This window comes from Pelophylax lessonae, assembly GCF_965119305.1.
Source record: "Pelophylax lessonae genome assembly, chromosome: 2".
NCBI classification, from domain to species: domain Eukaryota; kingdom Metazoa; phylum Chordata; class Amphibia; order Anura; family Ranidae; genus Pelophylax; species Pelophylax lessonae.
Window position 1 is genome coordinate 603,578,418 of NC_138769.1, and position 22,684 is coordinate 603,601,101.

General features: G+C 44.5%; 1 protein-coding gene across 1 annotated transcript in view; it reads right to left on the minus strand.

Moving 5' to 3' along the window:
• ESPL1 (extra spindle pole bodies like 1, separase) overlaps positions 1-20,625 on the minus strand; it is a 270,074-nt gene extending 249,449 nt beyond the window's left edge. Inside the window, exons 1-3 of the mRNA XM_082244709.1 lie at positions 20,575-20,625; positions 17,364-17,458; positions 13,335-14,411 (exon numbers count right to left, since the gene is read on the minus strand). Of these exons, the coding sequence (XP_082100835.1) occupies positions 13,335-14,411; positions 17,364-17,458; positions 20,575-20,584 (1,182 nt within the window). The 5' untranslated portion in view covers positions 20,585-20,625. The remainder of the gene's footprint in view (positions 1-13,334; positions 14,412-17,363; positions 17,459-20,574) is intronic.
• Positions 20,626-22,684: the final 2,059 nt, after the last annotated feature.

Sequence of the window (22,684 nt, forward strand, 5' to 3'; positions counted from 1 at the left end):
AGGATCAGCCCCAGATAGGCGACCGCACAGACAGGAGTCAGGGCAGATTTGGCAACATTGATTGTCCACCCGAATTCCTGAAGGGTCCGAATGGTGATTGATCCGAATGGGAAACTGCTCGCAAAAGGAGATTGTCCAGATACCCCACAATGGAGATACCTCATAGACACAAGGCTAGCACAGGGGCTAGGACCTTGGTAAAAAACTCTGGGAGCCGAGGCGAAACCAAAAAGGTAACGCCACGAATTGAAAGTGATCCCCTGCCACTGCTGAGAAATCGCTGATGTCCCTTAATATGGGGATGTGGAGATCTGCATCTTTGAGATCGATGGAAGCCAGAAAATCCCTGATTCAAAGATGCCACCGACCGAAAGGACTCCCTTCGAAATTTCTGCACCCACACAAATTGGTTCAGAGCCTTGAGGTCCAGGATTGGTTGCACCTTGCCCTCCATTCTGGGCATAGTGAACAGGTTTAAATAGAAACCTTGAGAGCGTTCCTGTTGGGGAACTGGCACAATCACCCCTTGAGCCAGGAGATCTCACACAGCCTCCCGCAGATCCTTCAAATGCTCCGGAGACAGGTAAAGATTTGCCTGAAAAAAAAACCTGTCCCCTGGCCAGGGCCAGAATTCGATCTTGTACCCAGAAAAAAGTTTGCGAACTCATTCGTCCTGAAGAAAGTCCAGGGTTCCAGAAAGAAGCGCAGACATCCCCCCACCCCCAAGATGGGTGAGGCTGCCCCTTCATGCAGAAGAGGACTTGTCTGCAGCACCAAACTGACCGGCCTTGGACTTGCCCCAGGGTTTCTTAGCACCTCCAAAAGTTCTGAACGGCTTACCTTTTTCTTGCGCCCGGAGGCACAAAAAAAAAAAAAACACGTTCATGAGCAGAAAAGGAGGGACCCCGCTTAGGACAGGGTGTCTTACCCTTGGAGGATTGAGGAAGAAGAGTACTCTTCGCGCCAGTCAGGCCCTTGTTCAACTCATCCAACGAGTCGCCAAACAACCTGTCTCCCAGAAAGGTGAGATCAGCTAAGGCTTTTTTTAGAAGCTTAGTCAGCTGACCAGCTCTTCAACCAGACCATGCATCTTAAAACAAAATGCCTACAGCCGAGACCCGACCCCCAGGGGAGCCACATCCATAGACGCATCACACAGGAACACCACACCCTAATCCATTCTGTCCCTGTACGAGACTAGCACAGACAAAAACGGTTTCAAAATGGAACCTGCCAGCACGTGAAGATGGTGGGAAAGGGGATTCCACCCGCTTGTCCACTGGATCTGTAAAAACTGGGGAATCCTCCACAGGCACAAGGGTAGATTTGTTTAATCTGGAAACAGTATGGTCCAATTTAGGTGGCACCGTCCAATGGTTGGAAACCTTTTCACCAAACTGGCCTTTAAAGCATTTCGGCACCACTAACATGTGCTTAACGTGCCGCCATTGGTCATTCACAATATCGTGAAAAGTGTCGGGACAAGGGAAAACCCTGTCAGCTTTTGGAGACTTCTGGGAGCCAAAAGCCACACGCATCCCTGCCATTACGCACTGAAATAATCAGGGCTTCCACTAAATCGCGTTCCCGTGCTGCAGCTGAAGACAGGTCCTCTTCACCATCTGACTGCGGGGACAGCGACCACTCAGGAAGGGGAGCATTCGGGGCAACCACATCAGCCTCTGAATCAGAGGACACCTCCACAGATGGAGAAGGCAGTGGCCGTTTATGGCCATCAACCCTTTTCATGACGAGATCAACTTTAGTTGCCAGGTTTTCCAGGCCAGCTGAAAATCACAACCAGCGACTGCGATCCGGACTGTCCAGGAGTCACACAGAGTGGGTCTGAGGTTGACATTCCAGTTTGAGACTCCATAGTGCAAATTGCAAAAACAGTACTGTAGCTTTAAGAACGCCGATCGCTGAATCCCCCACTGATCGCAGTGGTCTGCAGGGAACCCCTTTAAAACCAATCTGATAGCAGAAAGTGAAAGGAAATGCTCATAGGAATCCCCAAAACTGTACCACCTCAGACACACGCCTTCCTGAATCTTCCACAGCATGGAGAGAAAAGGAAGGAAGTGACCTTGGATCAGCAGCAGAAGATGGCCACACAGGAAGGGATGTCACCTGATAGGGATACACTGCAAAGTATAGCACCAGGGCTACACAAAGATGGATGCCCATACAAAAACAATAGGAGGCTGCAGGGAAAATGGCTGCCCCATACAAGTCTATGGGGGAAAAAGTTAATTGCCCACACCTAAGATGGCAGCGCCCACAGTGCACCACGCAGCTAGGGGCTGACACATGAAGGCCTCAGGACCCACAATAGGGACCAGCAAGCCCAAGGTACCATGTCACCCCCAAGACACCCCCCCCCCCCCCCCCCCCGAGTGTACAGCTTGTATAACAGTGTAAATTTGCTGCACCCTCAAAATAAAACTCAGTCATTAATGTCTAAACCACTGGCAACAGAATTGTTGCTCTACATTAAGATGGCCCAGGCTATAAGAAGAAGATTGCCAAGACCCTGAAAATAAGCTGCAGCACAATGGCCAAGACCATACAGCAGTTTAACAGCACAGATTCCACTCAGAACAGGCCTCGCCATGGTCAACCAAAGAATTTGAGTGCACATGCTCAGCGTCATATCCAGAGGTTGTCTTTGGTACATAGACATATGAGGGGTGCCAGCATTGCTGCGGAGGTTGAAGGGGTGGGGGGGTAAGCCTGTCAGTGCTCAGACCATACGCCGCACACTGAAAACCAACATGTACTGTGACATACTGAAGCAAAGCATGATCCCCTTCCTTTGGAGACTGGGCAGTATTCCAACATAACGACCCCATACACACCTCCAAGACGACCAATGCCTTGCTAAAGAAGCTGAAGATAAGGTGATGGACTAACCAAGCATGTCGCCAGACCTAAACCCTATTGAGCATCTGTGGGGAATCCTCAAACGAAAGGTGTAGAAGCACAAAAGGTCTCCAACATCCACAAGCACTATGTCGTCATGGAGGAGTGGAAGAAGACTCCAGTGGCAACCGGTGAAGCTCTGGTGAGCTGCATGCACAATAGGGTTAAGGCAGTACTAGAAATAACGGTGGCCACACAAGATATTGACACTTTGGGCCCAATTTGGAGATTTTGGGTCCTTTCAGACGGCCGCTCCGCTGCTTTAGTCCGCTGCGGGACTTTTTTTCTTTTCACGGAGCGGATGACATTTCTGTCATCCGCTCCGTGTGCCCGCATATCATACCATCCTTTTGCGGATGATATGCGGACATAATGTAAGTATATGGCACTGCGGATGACACCGCTGACATCAGATTTTCCTTCCTTTCCGTTTTTTACACGGATGAAAAAATAGGGTTCTGTTCCATTCTAAAAAAACGGAACAGAACTGAAAGGAAGAAAATCGGATGTCAGCGGATGGTATTCCGCTGACATCCGCAGTGCCATTCACTTACATTATGTCCGCAAATCATCCGCAAAAAAATAGGATGATTTGCGGACACACGGAGCGGCCGTGTGAAAGGACCCTTCAACTTAGGGGTGTACTCCCTTTTGTTGTCAGTGGTTTAGACATTAATGGCTGTGTTGTCATTTTGAGGGGACAGAAAATGTACACTGTTATACAAGCTGCACACTCACTACTTTACATTGTAGCAAAGTGTCATATCTTCAGTGTTGTCACGTGAAAAGATAATAAAAAAAAAAAAAATGTATTTAATATTTTAAGAATGTAATTGTCAAGGAGAAGGAGAAAGGCAAAAGGAGGCGAAGAAAGGAGAAAGGCAAAAAGGAGGTGAAGAAAGGAGGCGAAGGAGGAAGAAGATAAAACAATTATGTAAATTACAAAGCCACACATTGGGAACACGTGGAAAAAGACAAGTACTGCAGATTCAAGCCTTTTTCAGCATGGGTACCTGGCTTGCTAAGTACTTACTAGAAATGTGCATTTACCTTTACGTGCATTGGTTTAACCGTTAAAAAGGCCAAAACCCAGACATGACAAAGTTCTCAAACTTAATCATATTTTTGAGCTAAGCTCAAGTGTTGTGTCATCTATATTTCCAATCTTTAAAGTGGAAGTAAACCCTCCTATTTTCAGCCAAGGAAACTGCCATCTTAACCTCTGTTTAACCACCTCAATACTAGGCACTGTCACCCCCTTCCTGCCCAGGCCAATTTTCATCTTTCAGGCTTTGAATGAGAATTAGTCATGCAACACTGTACCCGAATGCATCTTTCTTCCACACAAATAGTGCTCTTTTGATGGCATTTATTAATCATTAGGGGTTTGTTTGGTAATTTTTCCTCAAATTTTTGGAGGAAAATTTATACTGTTCCAGCATCTCACTAAAGTACATACCTTACATTTGTGTAAATATTTTATTATATATCTTTTCATGTGATAACACTAAAGACATGACACTGTGCAACAATGTAAAGTAGTGAGTGTAAAGCTTGTATAACAGCGTACATTTGCTGTCCCCTCAAAATAACTCAATACAGCCGTTAATGTCTACACCGCTGGCAAGCAAAGCGTACACCCCTAAGTGATGTCCAAATTGTGCCCACTTAGGCATTTTCCCTACCCGGTGTCATGTGACTCATTAGCGTTACAAGACCCAAGGTGTGAATGGGGAGCAGGTGTCTTAAATTTGGTGTTATCGCTCTCATACTGGTCACTGGAAGTTCAACATGGCACCTCATGGCAAAGAACTCTGAGGTTTAGAAAAAAAAAAAAAAAGAAGAATTGTTGCTCTACAGGAAGATGGTCTAGGCTATAAGAATATTGCCAAGACCCTGAAACTGAGCTGCAGCACGGTGGCCAAGACCATACAGCGGTTTAACAGGACAGGTTACACACAGAACAAGCCTCGCCATGGTCAACCAAATAAGTTAGTGCACATGCTCAGCATCGTATCCAGAGGTTGCCTTTGGGAAATATATGTTCGAGTTCTGAAAAGGATTGCTGCCGAGTTTTAAAAAAAAAAAAAAAAAAGGGGGGGGGGGTCAGTCTCCGACCATACGCCGCACACTGCACCAAAATGGTCTGCATGGCTGTTGTCCCAGAAGGAAGCCTCTTCTAAAGATGTTGCAAAAGAAAGCCCGTAAACAGTTTACTGAAGACAAGCAGACAAAGACAAGAGTACAAAGACAACTGTGTCTTGCCTACAGTCAAGCATGGTAATGGGAATGTCATGGTCTGGGGCTGCATGATTGCCAACATGTGCTGTGACATACTGAAGCAGAGCTTGCTGCCCCTCCCTTCAGAGACTGGGCCACAGGGCAGTATTCCAACATGACCACTGCCTTGCTAAAGAAGCTGAGGGTAAAGTTGATGGACTGGCAAAGCATGTCTCCAGACCTAAACCCTATTGAGAATCTCTGGGGCATCCTCAAATGGAAGGTGGAGGAGCGCAAGGTCTCCAACATCCACCAGCTCTGTGATGTCCGCATGGAGGAGTGGAAGAGGACTCCAGTGGCAACCTGTGAAGCTCTGATGAACTCCATGCTCAAGAAGGTTAAGGCAGTGCTGGAAAATAATGGTGACTACACAAAATATTGACACTTTTGGGCCCAATTTGGACATTTTCACTTAAGTCTGTATGCCCTTTTGTTGCCAGCGGTTGAAATGAAAATTCTGGGCCGAGCCGAAAATAACTTTTCCCCCCCAAATGATTTTAAAATAGATAGAACAGGAGCATACGCCAGAAACAGGCAGTGACATACACCTGTAGCTGCCACCCTGTCGCAGTACAGTGCCTTGCAAAAGTATTAGGCCCCCTTGAACTTGTCCGACCTTTTGCCCCATTTCAGGCTTCAAACATACAGATATAAAACTAACTTTTTGTGAAGAATCAACAAGTGGGACACAATCATGAAGTGGAACGAAAATTTGATATTTCAAACTTTGTTAACCAATAAAAACTGAAAAATTGGGCGTACAAAATTATTCAGCCCCTTTACTTTCAGTGCAGCAAGCTCTCTCCAGAAGTTCAGTGAGGATCTCTGAATGCTCCAATGTAGACCTAAATGACTATAGAATCCACCTGAGTGTAATCAAGTCTCCATATAAATGCACCTGCACTGCGATAGTCTCAGTGGCCTGTTAAAGCGCAGAGAGCATCATGAAGAACAAGGAACACACCAGGCAGGTCCGAGATGTTTAAAGCCGGATTTGGATACAAAAAGATTTCCCAAGCTTTAAACATCCCAAGGAGCACTGTGCAAGCGATAATATTGAAATGGGAGTATCAGACAACTGCAAATCTAGAAAGACCTGGCCGTACCTCTAAACTTTCTGCTCATACAAGGAGAAGACTGATCAGAGATGCAGCCAAGAGGCCCATGATCACTCTGGATGAACTGCAGAGATCTACAGCTGAGGTGGGAGACTCTGTCCATAGGACAACAATCAGTCGTATACTGCACAAATCTGGCCTTTATGGAAGAGTGGCAAGAAGAAAGCCATTTCTTAAAGATAATAAAAAGTGTTTAAAGTTTGCCACAAGCCACCTGGGAGACACCAAACATGTGGAAGGTGGTGCTCTGGTCAGATGAAACCAAAATCGAACTTTTTGGCAACAATGCAAAACGTTATATTTGGCGTAAAATCAACACAGCTCATCACCCTGAACACACCATCCCCACTGTCAAACATGGTGGTGGCAGCATCATGGTTTGGGCCTGCTTTTCTTCAGCAGGGACAGGGAAGATGGTTAAAAATGATGGGAAGATGGATGGAGCCAAATACAGGACCATTCTGGAAGAAAACCTGATGGAGTCTGCAAAAGACCTGAGACTGGGACGGAGATTTGTCTTCCAACAAGACAATGATCCAAAACAAAGCAAAATCTACAATGGAATGGTTCACAAATAAACATATCCAGGTGTTAGAATGGCCAAGTCAAAGTCCAGACCTGAATCCAATAGAGAATCTGCGGAAAGAACTGAAAACTGTTTACAAATACTCTCCATCCAACCTCACTGAGCTTGAGCTGTTTTGCAAGGAGGAAGGGGCAAAAATTTCAGTCTCTCGATGTGCAAAACTGATAGAGACATACCCCAAGCGACTTACAGCTGTAACCGCAGCAAAAGGTGGCGCTACAAAGTATTAACTTAAGGGGGCTGAATAATTTTGCATGCCCAATTTTTTAGTTTATTTGTTAAAAAAGTTTGAAATATCCAATAAATTCCGTTACACTTCATGATTGTGTCCCACTTGTTGATTCTTCACAAAAAATTACAGTTTTATATCTTTACGTTTGAAGCCTGAAATGTGGTAAAAAGGTCGAACAGTTCAAGGGGGCCGAATACTTAAAGGCACTGTATATGTACTGTGACGGGTTGGCAAGTGGTTAATTTTATTGCCAATGGTATTATGCAGCATGAGGGGTTAATGTATTGCCACTGCTGGTCACTCATGCATTAGTGACCGACCAGTGGCAGTTAACCACTTACCGCAAAGTAACGTATATATACACACACGTCGGTAAACTTTGCGGTGTTAAACCGGGGTGATGCCTCTAGCTAGAGGCACCATCCCAGTACCGTGGTTTAGAGCCGTCGGTCAGCTTTCCAGCGGTAACGACCGATGCAGCTCAGGAGCCGCTCGATCATTACCCGGGTGAGTGGGAGGGGACGCCCCCCCCTCCCGCCGCTCTGCCCGGGTCTCCCGTCCCACCGAGAGACCCGAGCAACCAGCCGACACGTCCCCGGAAGCGGCCTATCAAAATAAGTAATAAAAACAATACCTATTAATACGGTTTCAAAAATGGAACAGCCGCTGTGCAAATTCAAACATGTAATAAAATGTAATCAACACTCTTGTGCTCAAAGATACACCTCAGTATTAATAACATTCAGCAGCGCTTAAAGTCCCAAAACAAAACTGCATAATCTTATTGTAACCCAAGATCATTTCAGTGTATAAATCCTGATAGTATCTGTCCATACAAATATACAATATTCGGTATATAATCTTTCTTCGTGTGTCCTGTAGGGTTAATCGTTGCACAATAAACCTTTAAGCCAAGAATTCCCAGTGCTCAAAGTGATTGCTCCTAATGGACTGCAAAACATCACCACACCGTCTGTGCTCTCCCCGTGACAATGGCCACTCACCGAATGTTACCAGGATTCTGTGCTTAATTATATCTGCCTTTCTCTCCTCTCCACTTCAAAATCCTCCTCCTCTATTCCTGTAAATGGCTGGAATCTCCCACACAAGATGACACTGACATGGATAGTGGATATACATCCGTCAGTTCTCCGACATATCATGTGACCAATTTTAAATGATATCACAAACAGTACACTCCCCTTATAAAAACTACTCGCATTACAAATAAGGCATGCATATAGCATTATGTGTACCGCTCACCCCGTCTGCTCAACTCCTCTCGGAGGCTAAACAAGGAGCGTTTCACGCATGCTCCAAAACCGGTTAGCCCCCCCCCCCCCCACGTCATCACGTGCGTGCAGCCCTCCAGTGAGGTATGCGCTTCTTCACTGCTGCCTCGATCTGACTGAGTCCCCCGATTGATTCTCCTCTAGTGTCTTCTCCCGACTGCTGGCCAGCCTCAGGGACAGAAACACAGCAGACCCGGAAGGATGCCGAGCTATGAAGATAGACGCTTACACCTCCATGTAATTTCTTAATAGGTGTCAATAAAATTATTTACATCTGCTACACTGAGTGGCGCCTTTCTCTCAAATTTCCATGACTTTTCCAAAACTTTCTGGGTTTAAGTATTTTCCAAACAACAGCAAAAACCAGACTGAGCTGGGGTGCCACAGGGAGATAATGGCCTCACTGTCTCACCCCAAAAAAAAAAAAAAAAAAAAAAAAAAAAAAGAGGGGGTGTGGGGTTCCCAATAAATAGCTACCTGTAACAAAAAAGGAATTGTAGCAAGAAAGCTAGACAAAGATTGTGAAGGAAACCCAAGCAGTATAGGCTAAAAAAAATATCTTTATTGAAAAAAATTTATACAAAATGTAACTCATCCATCGGCAATAAGTCACAACAAGGACATACATACATTTTAAGAGCCCATTCACACTAGCCCGACTTGTGTGCCCTCAAGTAGCTTGACATAACAAAAGCAATGTTAATCAGTGCCGTCTTAATTGGCACTACTGAAGTCGCTCCGACTTCAGGAAAGGGTCCTGTAATACTTTGAGGCGACTTGTGATCCGACTTGTCCCATATACTTCAATGGGAGTCGCCTCCTTATCTTAATTAAAGCGACTTGTTATCAGACTTTCCAGGAAGAAGAAAGATTAGCCAGGCATTCCCCACATTGCAGCCATGCCTATATGGTATAATATATATTCCATTATCTCGGCTTGATACGTGGCACTGGTGGACACTGATTCGTGGCACTGGTGGACACCGATTCGTGGCACTGGTGGACACCGATTCGTGGCACTGGTGGACACCGATTCGTGGCACTGGTGGACACCGATTCGTGGCACTGGTGGACACCGATTCGTGGCACTGGTGGACACCGATTCGTGGCACTGGTGGACACCGATTCGTGGCACTGATATGTGGCACTGGTGGACACCGATTCGTGGCACTGGTGGACACTGATACGTGGCACTGGTGGGCAATGAGTAAAAAAAACAAAAAAAAAAAACAGAAAAGGGGAATTAGGTCACAACACATCATATTCTGATTGGCCAAATACAAAGTAGTCTGTCATAAGTTGCGCAAAATAATTCACAAGTCGTGGTAAAAAGTCGCTCCGACATGGGGCGACTTATGGTCGCGGCAGTGTGAACCGGCTCTAAATGTATGCATGTCCTTGTTGTGACTTATTGCCGATAGAGGTGTTACATTTTGTATATATTTTTTCAATAAAGATATTCATTAAGCGCCGGTTCACACTAGCGCGACGCTACTTTCAGGGGCGACCTCCGAGATCGCGGTGCGAGCAGCACGCCGCGACCTCGGAGCGGCCGCCACGGACTTCATAACATTGAAGTCTATGGCGGTCGCCTCCTGGTCGCCCCAAAGAAGCTCCGGACCCTTTTTCTAGGTCGGAGCGACTTGTCGCTCCTATTAGAACGGGTCCGCAGCTTCCCTATGGGAGGCGACCTGCGGCGACCTGTGAGGCGACCAGGTCGCCCTAGTGTGAACCGAGGCTTAGCCTATACCGCTTGGGTTTAGCCTATACCGCTTGGGTTTCCTTCCCTTTCTAGCTATCATTCCTTTTGTTTTAAGTATTTTCCAAAACTTATCCAGGCCTGGAAATTGCCATTGTAAAATTCCATTACTTTTCCAGGTTTTTCATGACCGTACGAACCCTACACAAGGTGTACACTCATTACTTTACATTGTAGCAGTGTCATCACATGAAAAGATATAATAAAATATTTACAAGAATGTGAGGGGTGTACTCATTTTTGTGAGATACTGTATTTTTTTTTTTTTTTTTTTTAACCAAAGAAAACGAATTATTTATATTATTTGGCCTGTGTGAAAGTTAGAGTCTACAGGCTATGGTGCCAATCATTGAAAATTGATCATACCTGATATACTGATGGCCCATCTCATTTCTTGAGGCCTAACATGCAAAGACAGTACAAATATTCCCAAAATGAACCCTTTTTTTAAAAGTAGACAGCCCAAGGTATTTCATTAGAGGCATGGCAAGTTTTTTTGAAGTTGCAATTTTTTCCAACAATTCTTTGGAAAGTGGAGACTTTGCCCCCACATAAAGGTCATATCAACAGGTTATTGCTCACACATAGGCATACTTGCAACTACACCCCAAAATACATTCTGCTACTCTTCCTGAGTAGGGCGATACACATGTGAAACTTTCACAGCCTGGCTACACACAGAGGCACAACATCCAAGGAGTACCTTCAGGCATTATCCACTTTAAGACCAGGCCTTCTTATGACACTTTGTTAAATAAAAAGGAGTTGGTTTTGCTAGAAAATCACTTAGAAACCCAAACATTATCCTTTTTTGTAGCAGAGGCCCTAGAGAATAAAATGGTGGGTTTTGCAATTTTTTTTATATCACACGGTTATTGCGCAGCAGTTTTGCTAATGCAATTTTACAAACTAACGCATAAATACTTTTTAATTAATTTAAATGCACACAGAGACCATACCCAAATTTTTGGTAAAATATAAAATATGGTGTTAAGCCGGGGTAAATAGATACCAAACATATAAAGTTTTAAAATTGTGCACGCTTTTGAAATGGCGTCAAACTTGGGGATTTAAAAATCTTCTATAGGAGACGCTTTAGAAGCCTTTGTTGGTTACCAGTTCAGGGTTACACAGGAGGTCTGGTGCTAGAATTATTGCTCTCGCTCGGACTTTCACAACGATACCCCACTTGTGGTGTGATCGCTGTTTACATATGCGTACAGGACTAACATGTGCGCTCCCACTAGAGCCATTTAAGTGTTTTATTTATTGTTGAGACACTGGTACTCTAACAGATGTTTTTGTGCACTTGTACACTGACAGATGCTGATCATCCACCGGCAGATGTTAAGGTGACATTATTGCAGATGTTTATGGGACAGCAGTGCATGTTATACTTTGTGTGGGGATCTGTAACAGCTCTGTGTGCAAAATCATCCCTTGAGAGCTGTCAGAGGCTGCGGATTCGCCCGCACTGAGCTCTGTCACGCATCGGTTTACACTGTGAAGGCTGATTGAACACAGCCATCACTTGATCTGGAGGGCCAATCACAGCACCCATATCCCGATCCCATCTTGGCTGTGGCTGAGCAACAGAAGGAGACGTCGACTCAGAATGGCAAAGCTCCCACCCCGCTGTTTATATACAGTGGGCGGGTGGGAAAAGATTATTCTACAACTGTTATGATGCTGCAAATGTGATCAGTTATAACACCAGCCTCTGGATGGTTTGACAGTTGTTTAAGAGCAGAACCAATGGGAATGTTACATATCTGGCACGTGTAAAAGTTTTTTTTTAAACTTTTAAATGGAGGAGTTTACTTCTCCAATAGTGTTTAAGGGTCCTTTCACACGGAGCGGACCATGTTTTGATCCGCTCCGACACTTTTTTTTTATTTTATTTTATTTTTTTTTTTAACGGACACGGGTGACACTTGTGTCTTCCGGTCCGTATATCATCCCATCAGTTTGCGGATGATAAAGTGAGATAATGCATGTCAATGGGATTGCGGATATCACCGGATGACACCGCTGACATCCATTTTTGAGTCCGTTCCTTTTTTTTTTTTTTTTTTTTTTTTAAACGGAAGAAAAAAAGGGTTCTCTTCAGTTTAAAAAAAAAAAAAACTGAACTGAACTGATCCGAAAGGACGCGAATCGGATGTCAGCGGATACGTCTTTGATAACGCCGAAACGGGACGACAAAACGCGTTGACGCAATTTCCGGTTTCACGATCACCGCTACGTCACTTCCAGTTGAGGTGGAACGCATGCCGGGACCAAGGAACCATCCCGAGCGCACACCACGGCCAGGAAGCTTTACAAGGATCCAGACCCATATATTAAGGCCTGATTTTATTCAACTATATGTGAGTGTAACTCTTTGTTTGATATTAATAAATATAATCAACAGTATTACATTATTGTGAGCCTTTTCCATACGATATACCTGGTGGGATAAGTATGTACCAGACCTCCCAGGACTCTTCATCCAGTTTCTTACTGGGACACAAGCTCTGACCCTTATGCTATATGGTCCAGGGGTCATTTTAGTCCGGTAAGTTGAACACCAAAGGGGGAAAGATTGGCACTTACCACTGCACTGTTGGCATGTCATTGCACTTTCCCATTGGCACCTGAGCACTTTTGGATTTTTATTGGACACTTGCCGAGTGCACTGTTTATATTTGGACTGTCACGTGAATTTTTGCACAGTAATATTACTGTGATATTTCATACAATTGAGATTTTTTGCACACGAGTTTGCACATTGCACGCATTCCTTATAAGTATTTGATATAATATTTTTTGGTTTACGATCATATTTTATAGTATTTATTGTTTTCATCACACACCTTCCTGCGCTGCATAATAGCACTTTTATATTTTAGAAAATTGATTTTACAATTTTTTTGAGCAGCAGCATTTTGGTTTTAGCACTATCCATAGCGTAATACACTTTCACTATTTTCAGCGGATGGTCATCTGCTGACATTCGCAATCCCATTGACATGCATTATGTCCGTTTTTCATCCGCAAAAAAATGGATGAAATACGGACATACGGAGCGCCCGTGTGAAAGGACCCAAACACAACAAAAACAGAGTTCCACAAATAGACTAGACTGTATGCTAAACATACATACCATAGACACCTGTTTATCCAGAAGTTTAAAATGCACGTCAAGAAACTTTCCCAAGCTGAGAAGTCCATTTGCACCTTGTATTTCTGAATGTCCAAAACGTTTGAAATAGCCATCTAAAGAGGAAACTGTGAACTGACAGCAATTGCACAGAGCATGACACTGCCAACCTTCCCCAAAACAGCAGGCTCCACCAACAGCCTCTGAAATTTCCACTAAACGTTTCTCAAGCTCACGTAGTTTCTTCGATTCCTGGATTTCAATGGAGAACTTTAAAAGTTTTAATCCAGAGAGGCAACACCTATCGGACACATTCAAACTTGCAATTGCTTGTTGGACAACCTCTTTGCTCTGGTCAAAGAAGTTGCCCTTACAGAGAATACGAATCCTCTCCAATGTCAATTCCAGCAGACATTTAGCCCATGAGTGGGTCAAAGTTCCAGATTCTTTTAAGGGTTTTACCAACAGTTCCTCTATACTCTGACTCAGGAAACAAGCATCACTCTCACTGCAAATCATGTCTTTAGACTCGAAGGCTAAAGCAGCACTCTTGGCATGCTGGGGTGTTGTAATAGGAGATCCAGCATGTGAACTGGTCCTTTCCACTAACATGAGAAATCTCAGAGCATGAAGTCGAAGGCATAAAGTGTTTCGGTTGTAAGGAGATGGACCTCGCTTTTGCTCTAGATCTCCAGCAGCTTTCCATAGACACTGGAAGCAGCTTTTAGCCACTGCCAAATAGTCTCCACTATTCTGCTGGTCTGGAGGGCATATACTGAGGTAGGAATAGAGAAGATTTGACATCTGGATACAAGATTCAGAGGATTCTCGTGCAGAAACATTTTTCAGCAGATGAAATTGGATCTTCTCCAGGTAAAAAGATGTACGCTGGGCACCTGAGACATAGAAACCTCGACTCACAAGTTCCGCCAAGGACATTAAACTATTTAAGTGCTGACCATCGCAAGAGCTCTCTGCTGCCCAGTGATTACAGGCACGAAGTACACGGTCACACACGACCCGTTGATCCGACAGCTGATCTGGCCTTGATGGATCACTTGGGACATCGGACAGACAGGACTGAAAGAAAAAAGATGATGCATAAGTAATTCATAATTTTTTTTTTTTTTTTTTTCTATTTAAAAACGATTTCAGAATTTTTCTAGAAGTATCACCATATTGAGGAACTTGCATATACAGTTATGGTAAACACACACACACACACACAATAGAAAAAAAAAATATTTTTGTCTTACCGTAAAATCCTTTTCTCTGAAGTTCACTGACAGACACAGCTTCAAGTCCTCAGACCATTGGGGCTTTATGCTCTATCTTTCTAGGAGTAGGACTAGGCGGAAACCTTTTTGGTTACACCCCTGGGGCAGTCCCAGAGGGTATACCATCACTTCCTGCTGTAGGACTCCAGTTTGTAACAAGCAGTGTCAGAAGAACATAACTCAACCCCAAAGAGGCGTGGGGTGCTGTGTCCATCAGTGAACCTCAGAGAAAAGGATTACGGTAAGACAAAAATCCAGTTCTCTTTGGTTTACTGATGGACACAGCTTCAGGTCTTCAGACCATTGGGATGTCCCAAGGCAGTGTCGACATGAGGGGTGGGAAAAAAAAAACAAAAGCAAACACAGAATTCCCAACAAGGTTAAACCGCCAACCAGGTAACAGGAGCTCAACTAGCAATAAACAAGTTCACTACCAGGGGGGGAAAAAAAATAATTTGTCACCCTCAAAAAGCGGAAGCCTCTTCAACTGTAGTCTGCAAATGTATGCAACCAAAAGACGCATCGGAAGTTAAGTACATCTACCTTATAAAATTTTGTGAATGTGTGTGCTGACGACCACGTAGCCGCCTGCACACCTGAACCACTGATGCCTGATGACGGAAGGCCCAGGAGGCACTAAACGCCCTTGTAGAACGCGCTTTAACAGGGACAGGAGGAACCCGACCCTTAACGGAGTAGGCCTGCACCACCGTCTGCCTAATCCACTTGGAAATGCGGCCTGCCTCTTACGAGGTCCATCCATAAAAAACAACAAAGAATTGTATTTCCTAATCGGTTTAATCACTGCCAGCTACACCCAAATCGCCCTCACCACATCTAAGGAATGCAAGGCAATTTCCATAGGCTGTTTAAGCTTAGGACATAGGGAAGGTAACACAGTGTCTTCATTCAAATGAAACCCGAGACGTGTGGAAGTAATAGAAAAGAAAAAGGCAAAAGAAAGAAGGAAGGCAAAAGAAAGAAGGAAGGCAAAAGAAAGAAGGAAGGCAAAAGAAAGAAGGAAGGCAAAAGAAAGAAGGAAGGCAAAAGAAAGAAGGAAGGCAAAAGAAAGAAGGAAGGCAAAAGAAAGAAGGAAGGCAAAAGAAAGAAGGAAGGCAAAAGAAAGAAGGAAGGCAAAAGAAAGAAGGAAGGCAAAAGAAAGAAGGAAGGCAAAAGAAAGAAGGAAGGCAAAAGAAAGAAGGAAGGCAAAAGAAAGAAGGAAGGCAGGCAAGGAAAGAAGGAAGGAAAAAAATAAACCCCCCGCGACTCACACCCAGTAATGTACGCCTTCCAAAAGATTTCCTAGTTTTCAACAACGTAGGGATCACTGACTCCGACATCCCTCTTTCAGCACCTGGCTTTCAAAAGCCAGGCCGTTAAAGCTAGCGACCGTAAAGCCGGATGGAAGATTGGTCCCTGAGAGGAAGTTTCCAAGGGACATCTGCTACCAGTCTTACCAGACCTGCATAACAAGACCGGCGAGGCCAGTCTGGTGCCACCAGAATAAAGGAATTCCTTCTACCCCGCTTCTGCATAGCAGTCTTGAAATAAGTTGTATTGGAGGAAAGGCGTAAATCAGATGATACTGACCCCAAGGGGCCACCAGAGCGTCTGCAGCGTCGGTAAGAGGATCCCAAGACCTTGACACAAACCTCTGCACCTTGCTGTTGAGACGGGAAGCCAGCAGGTCTACATCGGGGTCCCCCACCGAAGACACAGTCCGGGTGAAGAGTCCATTCTCCTGGATTCAACGTCTGTCGACTGAGATAGTCCGCTTGCCAATTCCGGAATGTGCACAGCAAAGAGGGCCGGAACATATCGTTCTGCCCACCTAAAGAAGCCGGCCACTTCCCGGGGCTGCCAGGGGACTCATTGTGCCCCCTTAATGATTGACATTTGCCACAGCCGTAGCATTGTCCAATTGTATCCGCACAGGGCATCCCTGCAGACGATCAGTCCATTGAGACAAAGTCTGATCACCCCCAAATTTCCAGGATGTTGATCGGCAACCTGGACTCTTGAGTGCAGACACCTTGGGCCGAACACACTCCCAAAACACCTCCCCATCCGGACAGACTGGCATCCGTGGTGATTACAGTCCAATACAGGGGAAGAAAGGCGGCCGGATTTTCCCAGACGTAGGGCCGCCTGTTCCTAAATGGCAGAGATGTACGAGTGACTCACTCAATTTCCATCAGCAGACAGGAAGCAGCTCATACCTGTGCGCATAGACAACCGCAATTAATGTATGTAGCATGATGTCTGTTACAGCAACCTCCATTGGCTTGATCAAACAACCCCTACACCATATCACTCGGTCACAATGTAACATTTCAAAACCAAAGACCTGTGCTTATCTGGGCCAGGTCCTGCTGAGGGCCCGAAATTCTTAGATTACAAATGCCATGGAGAATGTGATCTGCAGACAATCATTAACCTCTATGGTCAGTGCACATGCTACTTGTCTCAAAGCCTGTAGCAAGTAGAACGTTCACCTGCATCTGAGATCTGCATTGATATTTCCAATTTTATGATGAAATCAAAGAGGATAGGAAGAGATTTATTTACAGTACAGTTAACCTTTAGGTTATTTGTATGGTCCCATATATGTTTAAGTGACAATATTGCTATTATATGTATACACGAAAGGTTATCCTATTCAGATGCATTTAGGAATATCGAACAGCCACTAATAATCCTTGAAACGTCTGAAAATATATTGAACACAATGACAGAAATGAGCCAGTATCTTCACCTTAAGTTCTGTTTGCAGTTTCACAGCAGACTCTGTTGATGATGTCCGCTTTATAAAGTCTGCTCCCTTTAGGGCCTTCATGGTTTCCACTTTACCTGGGATAGCAGAAAAGAAAGGTCAGTGAATGTAGCTATATCAAAGATTGTATGTGTGCAGTTCAGTTTCATGTTCCAGCACAGATCTAGAAGATGCCAGTGAATAAACATTTTACATAAATGAACGAATGCATGCAAAGTGTTCTCTGATTGGACAAGGTAGAGAGCATGACATCACCACCCTGCCTCTACACCTTGTCCAATCAGAGAACAGTTTGCATTCATGCTGAAAATGCAAAGCATTCTCTGAATGGCACGTGTGCTGAGCAGCCAACCTCTTGTATTCACAATGCATCAGGTCGACCACAATATGCGAGACCCAGCAGCAAGTAGAGATCACTGGAGTAGTGTTTACTTCAGTGATTTCCAGGTTCTAGGGGCAGCAGCCAGGTATAGTAGATACATAGAACATTGGTTCAGCTTGGACCAATATAGCCATTTATAAAATATCCATATGTGGAATTTACTTTAACTAGGGATGCACCAATACCAGTACTTGTGCAAAAGTGAAAGTAGAGCTGCAGGATTAATCGTAAAAAAAAAAAACGACGTAGGTCTCTATGGTCATTTCAGAAGCAATACCCCCCCAGTTAGAATCACTTCCCTAGGCTCACATTTAACCCCTTGATCACCCACAATGTTAACCCCTTCCCCTGCCAGTGTCATTATTACAGTAACAGTGCATATTTTTAGCACTGATTACTGTAGTAATGTCACTGGTCCCCCCAAAAGTGTCAAAAATGTCAGTTAGTGGTCCAATCTGTCTGCCACAATGTCGCAGTCCCGCTAAAAATCGCAGATCGCCGCCATTACTAGTAAAAAAAAAAAAAAAACCCACAATAAAAATGACAAAACTTTTCCATAGTTAGTATACGCAATAACCTTTGCGCAAACCAATCAAAATATGCTTATTGCGATATTTTTTATCAAAAATATTTAGCAGAAAACAAATTGGCCTAAAATGTTAAAAAATTTATTTTTTTTTCTTGAAAATGTGAAAATATATATTTTTTTCAGGATTGTCGCTCTTTTTGTTTTTAGCAAAACAAAAAAAAAAAAAAAATCGCCCAGGTGATCAAATACCACCAAAAGAAAGCTCTATTTGTGTGGGGGAAAAAGACATTTTATTTGGGTACAGCGTTGCACGACCTTGCAATTGTCCGTTAAAGTAACTCAGTGCCGAATTGCAAAATATGGCCTGGTAATTAAGGGGGAAAATCTTTAGGTCCAGAAGTGGTTAACAACTGATGACTCATTCAGCTGTCAGTGGGGTTCACCTGTTTACAGCTGCAGTGTTAAAAAAAAAAAAAAAGTCCGGCAATTACAGCTGTCGGAAAAAAAAAAAAATTGCACCTGGACAATTGTTTATCAACAACATTGCTCAGCCTGAAACACCAAGATAAAAAGCAGCAGGATTTATTTTTGTATCTTTCTGTTTCTTCATATACAGATCAAAGGGATGAACTTCGATCCTCAGATGAAGTCAGTTTAAAGCAACCTGTCAATTTTTTTTTTTTTTTTCTCTTCGTTTAACCACTTACGGGCCGCCAGCCGCAGTTTGAAGATAACTGTCATAACCCCGGTATTTTTTTTAAACTGCAGACGGTCCACTTTAACATAAGGGTGGTCACAGCGGCGGAATTGCCACAGGATCACCTTTATGGGTGGCGGGAGAGGCCCCCCCCCCCCCTCCCGCCGCTTACCGGTTGTTTCCCCGCTTACCGGACCTGTCAGTAGCGGAGAAAACAATCCGGTCCGCTGTCCCCTCAGGCAGGAAGTCGACGTCATAAGTCGCTTCCTAGTAACAGATTTAAAGAGCCCATTTTTTTTTTCACCCCATCATAAAAAAAAAATATGCTTTTTTTTTTTTCATTAGTGTAGATGTGAGATCTGAGGTCTATTTGACCCCAGTTCTCACATTAAAGAGGCCCTGTCATGCTTATTTCTATTACAAGGGATGTTTACACGGTCGGCTGGTAATAACCAATGTGGCTAAGCAGCCGCTCAGCTGTTATTACAAGCAGCAGGAGGGGACAACCCCCCCACCACCACCACCACCTTCATGCCACCTTCCACTGCTCACTCGGGCCCTCCCGTCCCACTGGAATCTGCCTTGTTTGGGTCCCGGATATGGCATCCCGGAAGGGACGTTACAACATCACTTTCGGTTTACTAGAATCCTAAAGGCGCCATTTTTCAATCCAATCTTGGCGTTTTGAACGCTTTCAAGTGCAAAGGAGGGATTTAGGGTCATATAGACCCCAGATCCCTCCATAAAGAGTACCTGTCACTGCTATTACTGTCACAAGGGATGTTTACATTCTTTGTGACAACAATAAAAGTAAAAAGATAAATAAAATAAAAACAAATTTAAAAGGTGCCCCTGCCTCCCGATGCTAGCGCACAGAGGTGAACGCGTGTCTGTCCTGAACGCACGCAAACTGCGATTGTCCCACACATGTGAGGTATCACCACAAACGTCAGATCATGGGCAGTAATTCTAGCACTAGACTACCTCTGTAAAATCTAAAGTGGTAACCTGTAAAGGCTTTTAAAAGATAGTAAAATTGTCGTTATTTGTCACTGTTGTGCGGCGTGCACAATTTTAAAGCGTGACAGGTTTGGCATCTATTTGCTTGGTGTGACATTTTTGAGGGATCTTTCTGCTCTGCTGGTTTAGCGCTGCTTATGAACTTTATCCATTATAATATCGCCATTATATTAAGCCTGCAGCTTTTTCTACCCATGTTTTTCTAATTTTAAGCATGGAGTTTTCTGAATATATAATTATTTTTTTAATATATGTTTTGGGGGGGGGGTGCTAACAAATTTTCTAGCAAAAAAAAGGTAGATTTTCACGTTGACAAAAAAGTGCTAGAAAATGTCTGGTCTTTAAGTAGTTAATGGCAGGGACACTTGGCTTCTGTGTAATCCATCCAATCACAGTACGGAGGAGCCCAGACCTCTCCATCCTCCTCACCTATTACACGGGAGTAGCAGTTACAGGGAAACCTCATCATATTCCTATGAACGGCTAGCACTGAACATACAGAATATCAGGTAGTCCTGTTCGGTTGCTCAGTGTTTAGGCACAGAGCCATTCTGGAGGGACATACCTCCGACCATCCCTGGGAACGGAACAAGGAACACAGACGACGTACGGGGCTCTTCAAAGCCTTTCACGGAGTTCTCTGAAGCACAGGCTCCTCTCTCCCTCACACACGTCAATGGCTTTTCCCTTCTCCCAACGCGCCTTTACCACTTTCAAATATAGCTTCGCAGCCAACCAACGCGACTCCTTTACGTCATCCAGCGCGACAGCCCGCAGTGAATGCCGGGAGTTGTATTCCAGTGTGTCCGGGAGGGGCTGCAGGAGTGTTGGGCGGAGTCGTGCTGTCACATGGTCAGCACTCGGCAGACAGAAGGAAAACAGCAGTGTGATCATTTTAACACTTGTGTGCTATAGACTGCTCTAATCATGAGGCAAGCAGCTCTCCTCCACTTCTTACATAGAACTCATTTGCTTTCAAAGTTTGCATTTAGCTTCATAGAGGCTTTGTCTGTGGTGTTAAAAGATTAGCTCACTTTTTTGTAACCTGCAACATTACCCCCACTTTCAAGGTGTGACATGTTACAGGGATCTCATCCCCCCTTCATCACTTGCTCTCACTATCTGGAAAATATCTGGCTGTGTGGTGCTTAGGCCACATCATTCATTCACAGTGTTCTGTTAACCATTTGCCTTCTGTGCACTTAAACCCCCTTCCCATCCAGACCAATTTTTAGCTTTCAGTGCTCTCACATTTTGAATGACAATTGCTTGGTCATGCAAAAACTGAACCCATATGAATTTTTCATCCTTTTTTTTACACAAATAGAGCTTTCTTTTGGTGGTATTTAATCACCTCTGGGTATTTTATTTTTTACAAAAAAAAAAGATAGAAAATTTGGAAAAAAAAAAAAAGTTTTTCTTATTTTCTGCGAGTAAATTTTGAAAATAAATACATTTTTCTCCTTCACTGATGTGCGCTGATGAGGCGGCACTGATGGGCACTGATAGGCTGCACAGATGAGGTGGCACTTATGGGCCCTGATGAGGTGGCACTGATGAGGAGGTACTAATATGCCGCACTGATGAGCACTGATAGGTGGTACTGCTGGGCACTGATAGGCACTGGCGGGTGGCACTGATGGACACTGACGGGTGGCACTGATGAGCACTGATGGGCGGCACTAATGAGCACTGATGGGCAGCACCATCAGTGCCCACACTCAGTGCCCATAGTGCTGCCAGTCAGTGCTCATCAGTACCTAGATGAGCAGGCACTGACTGGCAGCACTACGGGCACTGATTGTGGGCACTTAGTGTGTTTTATTTACCTTGTGTAATCAGGGCACTGGTGATCAGTGCCCTGATTACATTCCTCTGTGTCCCAGACGGCTGATCGGCTCTGCTCCTTCCTCACACTGCAGTCTCTGTGTGAGGAAGGAGCGCTGGCGATGAGCGATGATCTCGTATGTTTACATATGAGATCATCTCTCATTGCATGGGCCGATCACGTGGTAAATGGCCGCTGTGATTGGCCATTTACCACGATCTGTGATTGGCTGTGTCCAAGGGACACGGCCGACACAGATTTTCCCCGATGCGCGCGGGGAGCCTGTCACTGGGAGGCCGTTTAGAGACGGCCTCCCAAAAATTCGAGTCCGCGCTGTAGCCGTACTTCGGCTATAGCGCGGATGTGAATAAGTTAATATAGGCGTGCGCACATGGTGTGTCGGATGTGCCTGGGCACACCCTAATCATCCAGTGTGTCGCAGATACCCCCTACTGTCGGGGGGGGGGGGGGGAAGAAGCACAGAGCACTTCCCATTCATTCACTACCCAAGCTCTGTTCTCCATCTGTTTCTCTGTCTCAAAAGGGAGACATCAGGAATCTGTTTAGACTCCTGATATTTTACTAAAGCCCCCAATAGGGCTCCTAAAAAAAATTGTATAAAATAAAAAAGGACTGACACCATCCACTGTTACCAATCTTTGCCCTACTAACACCGTCCACTGCTTTGCTGACACTGACCACTGTCCTACTGACACAAATCTCTGCCTTACTAACACACACATAGATATACATACACACACACGTGTTTGAGCTTTGGGGTGCACACCTTAATGCAGTGGTTCTCAAATCCGGTCCTCGGGACCCACTAACAGGCCAGATTTTAAGT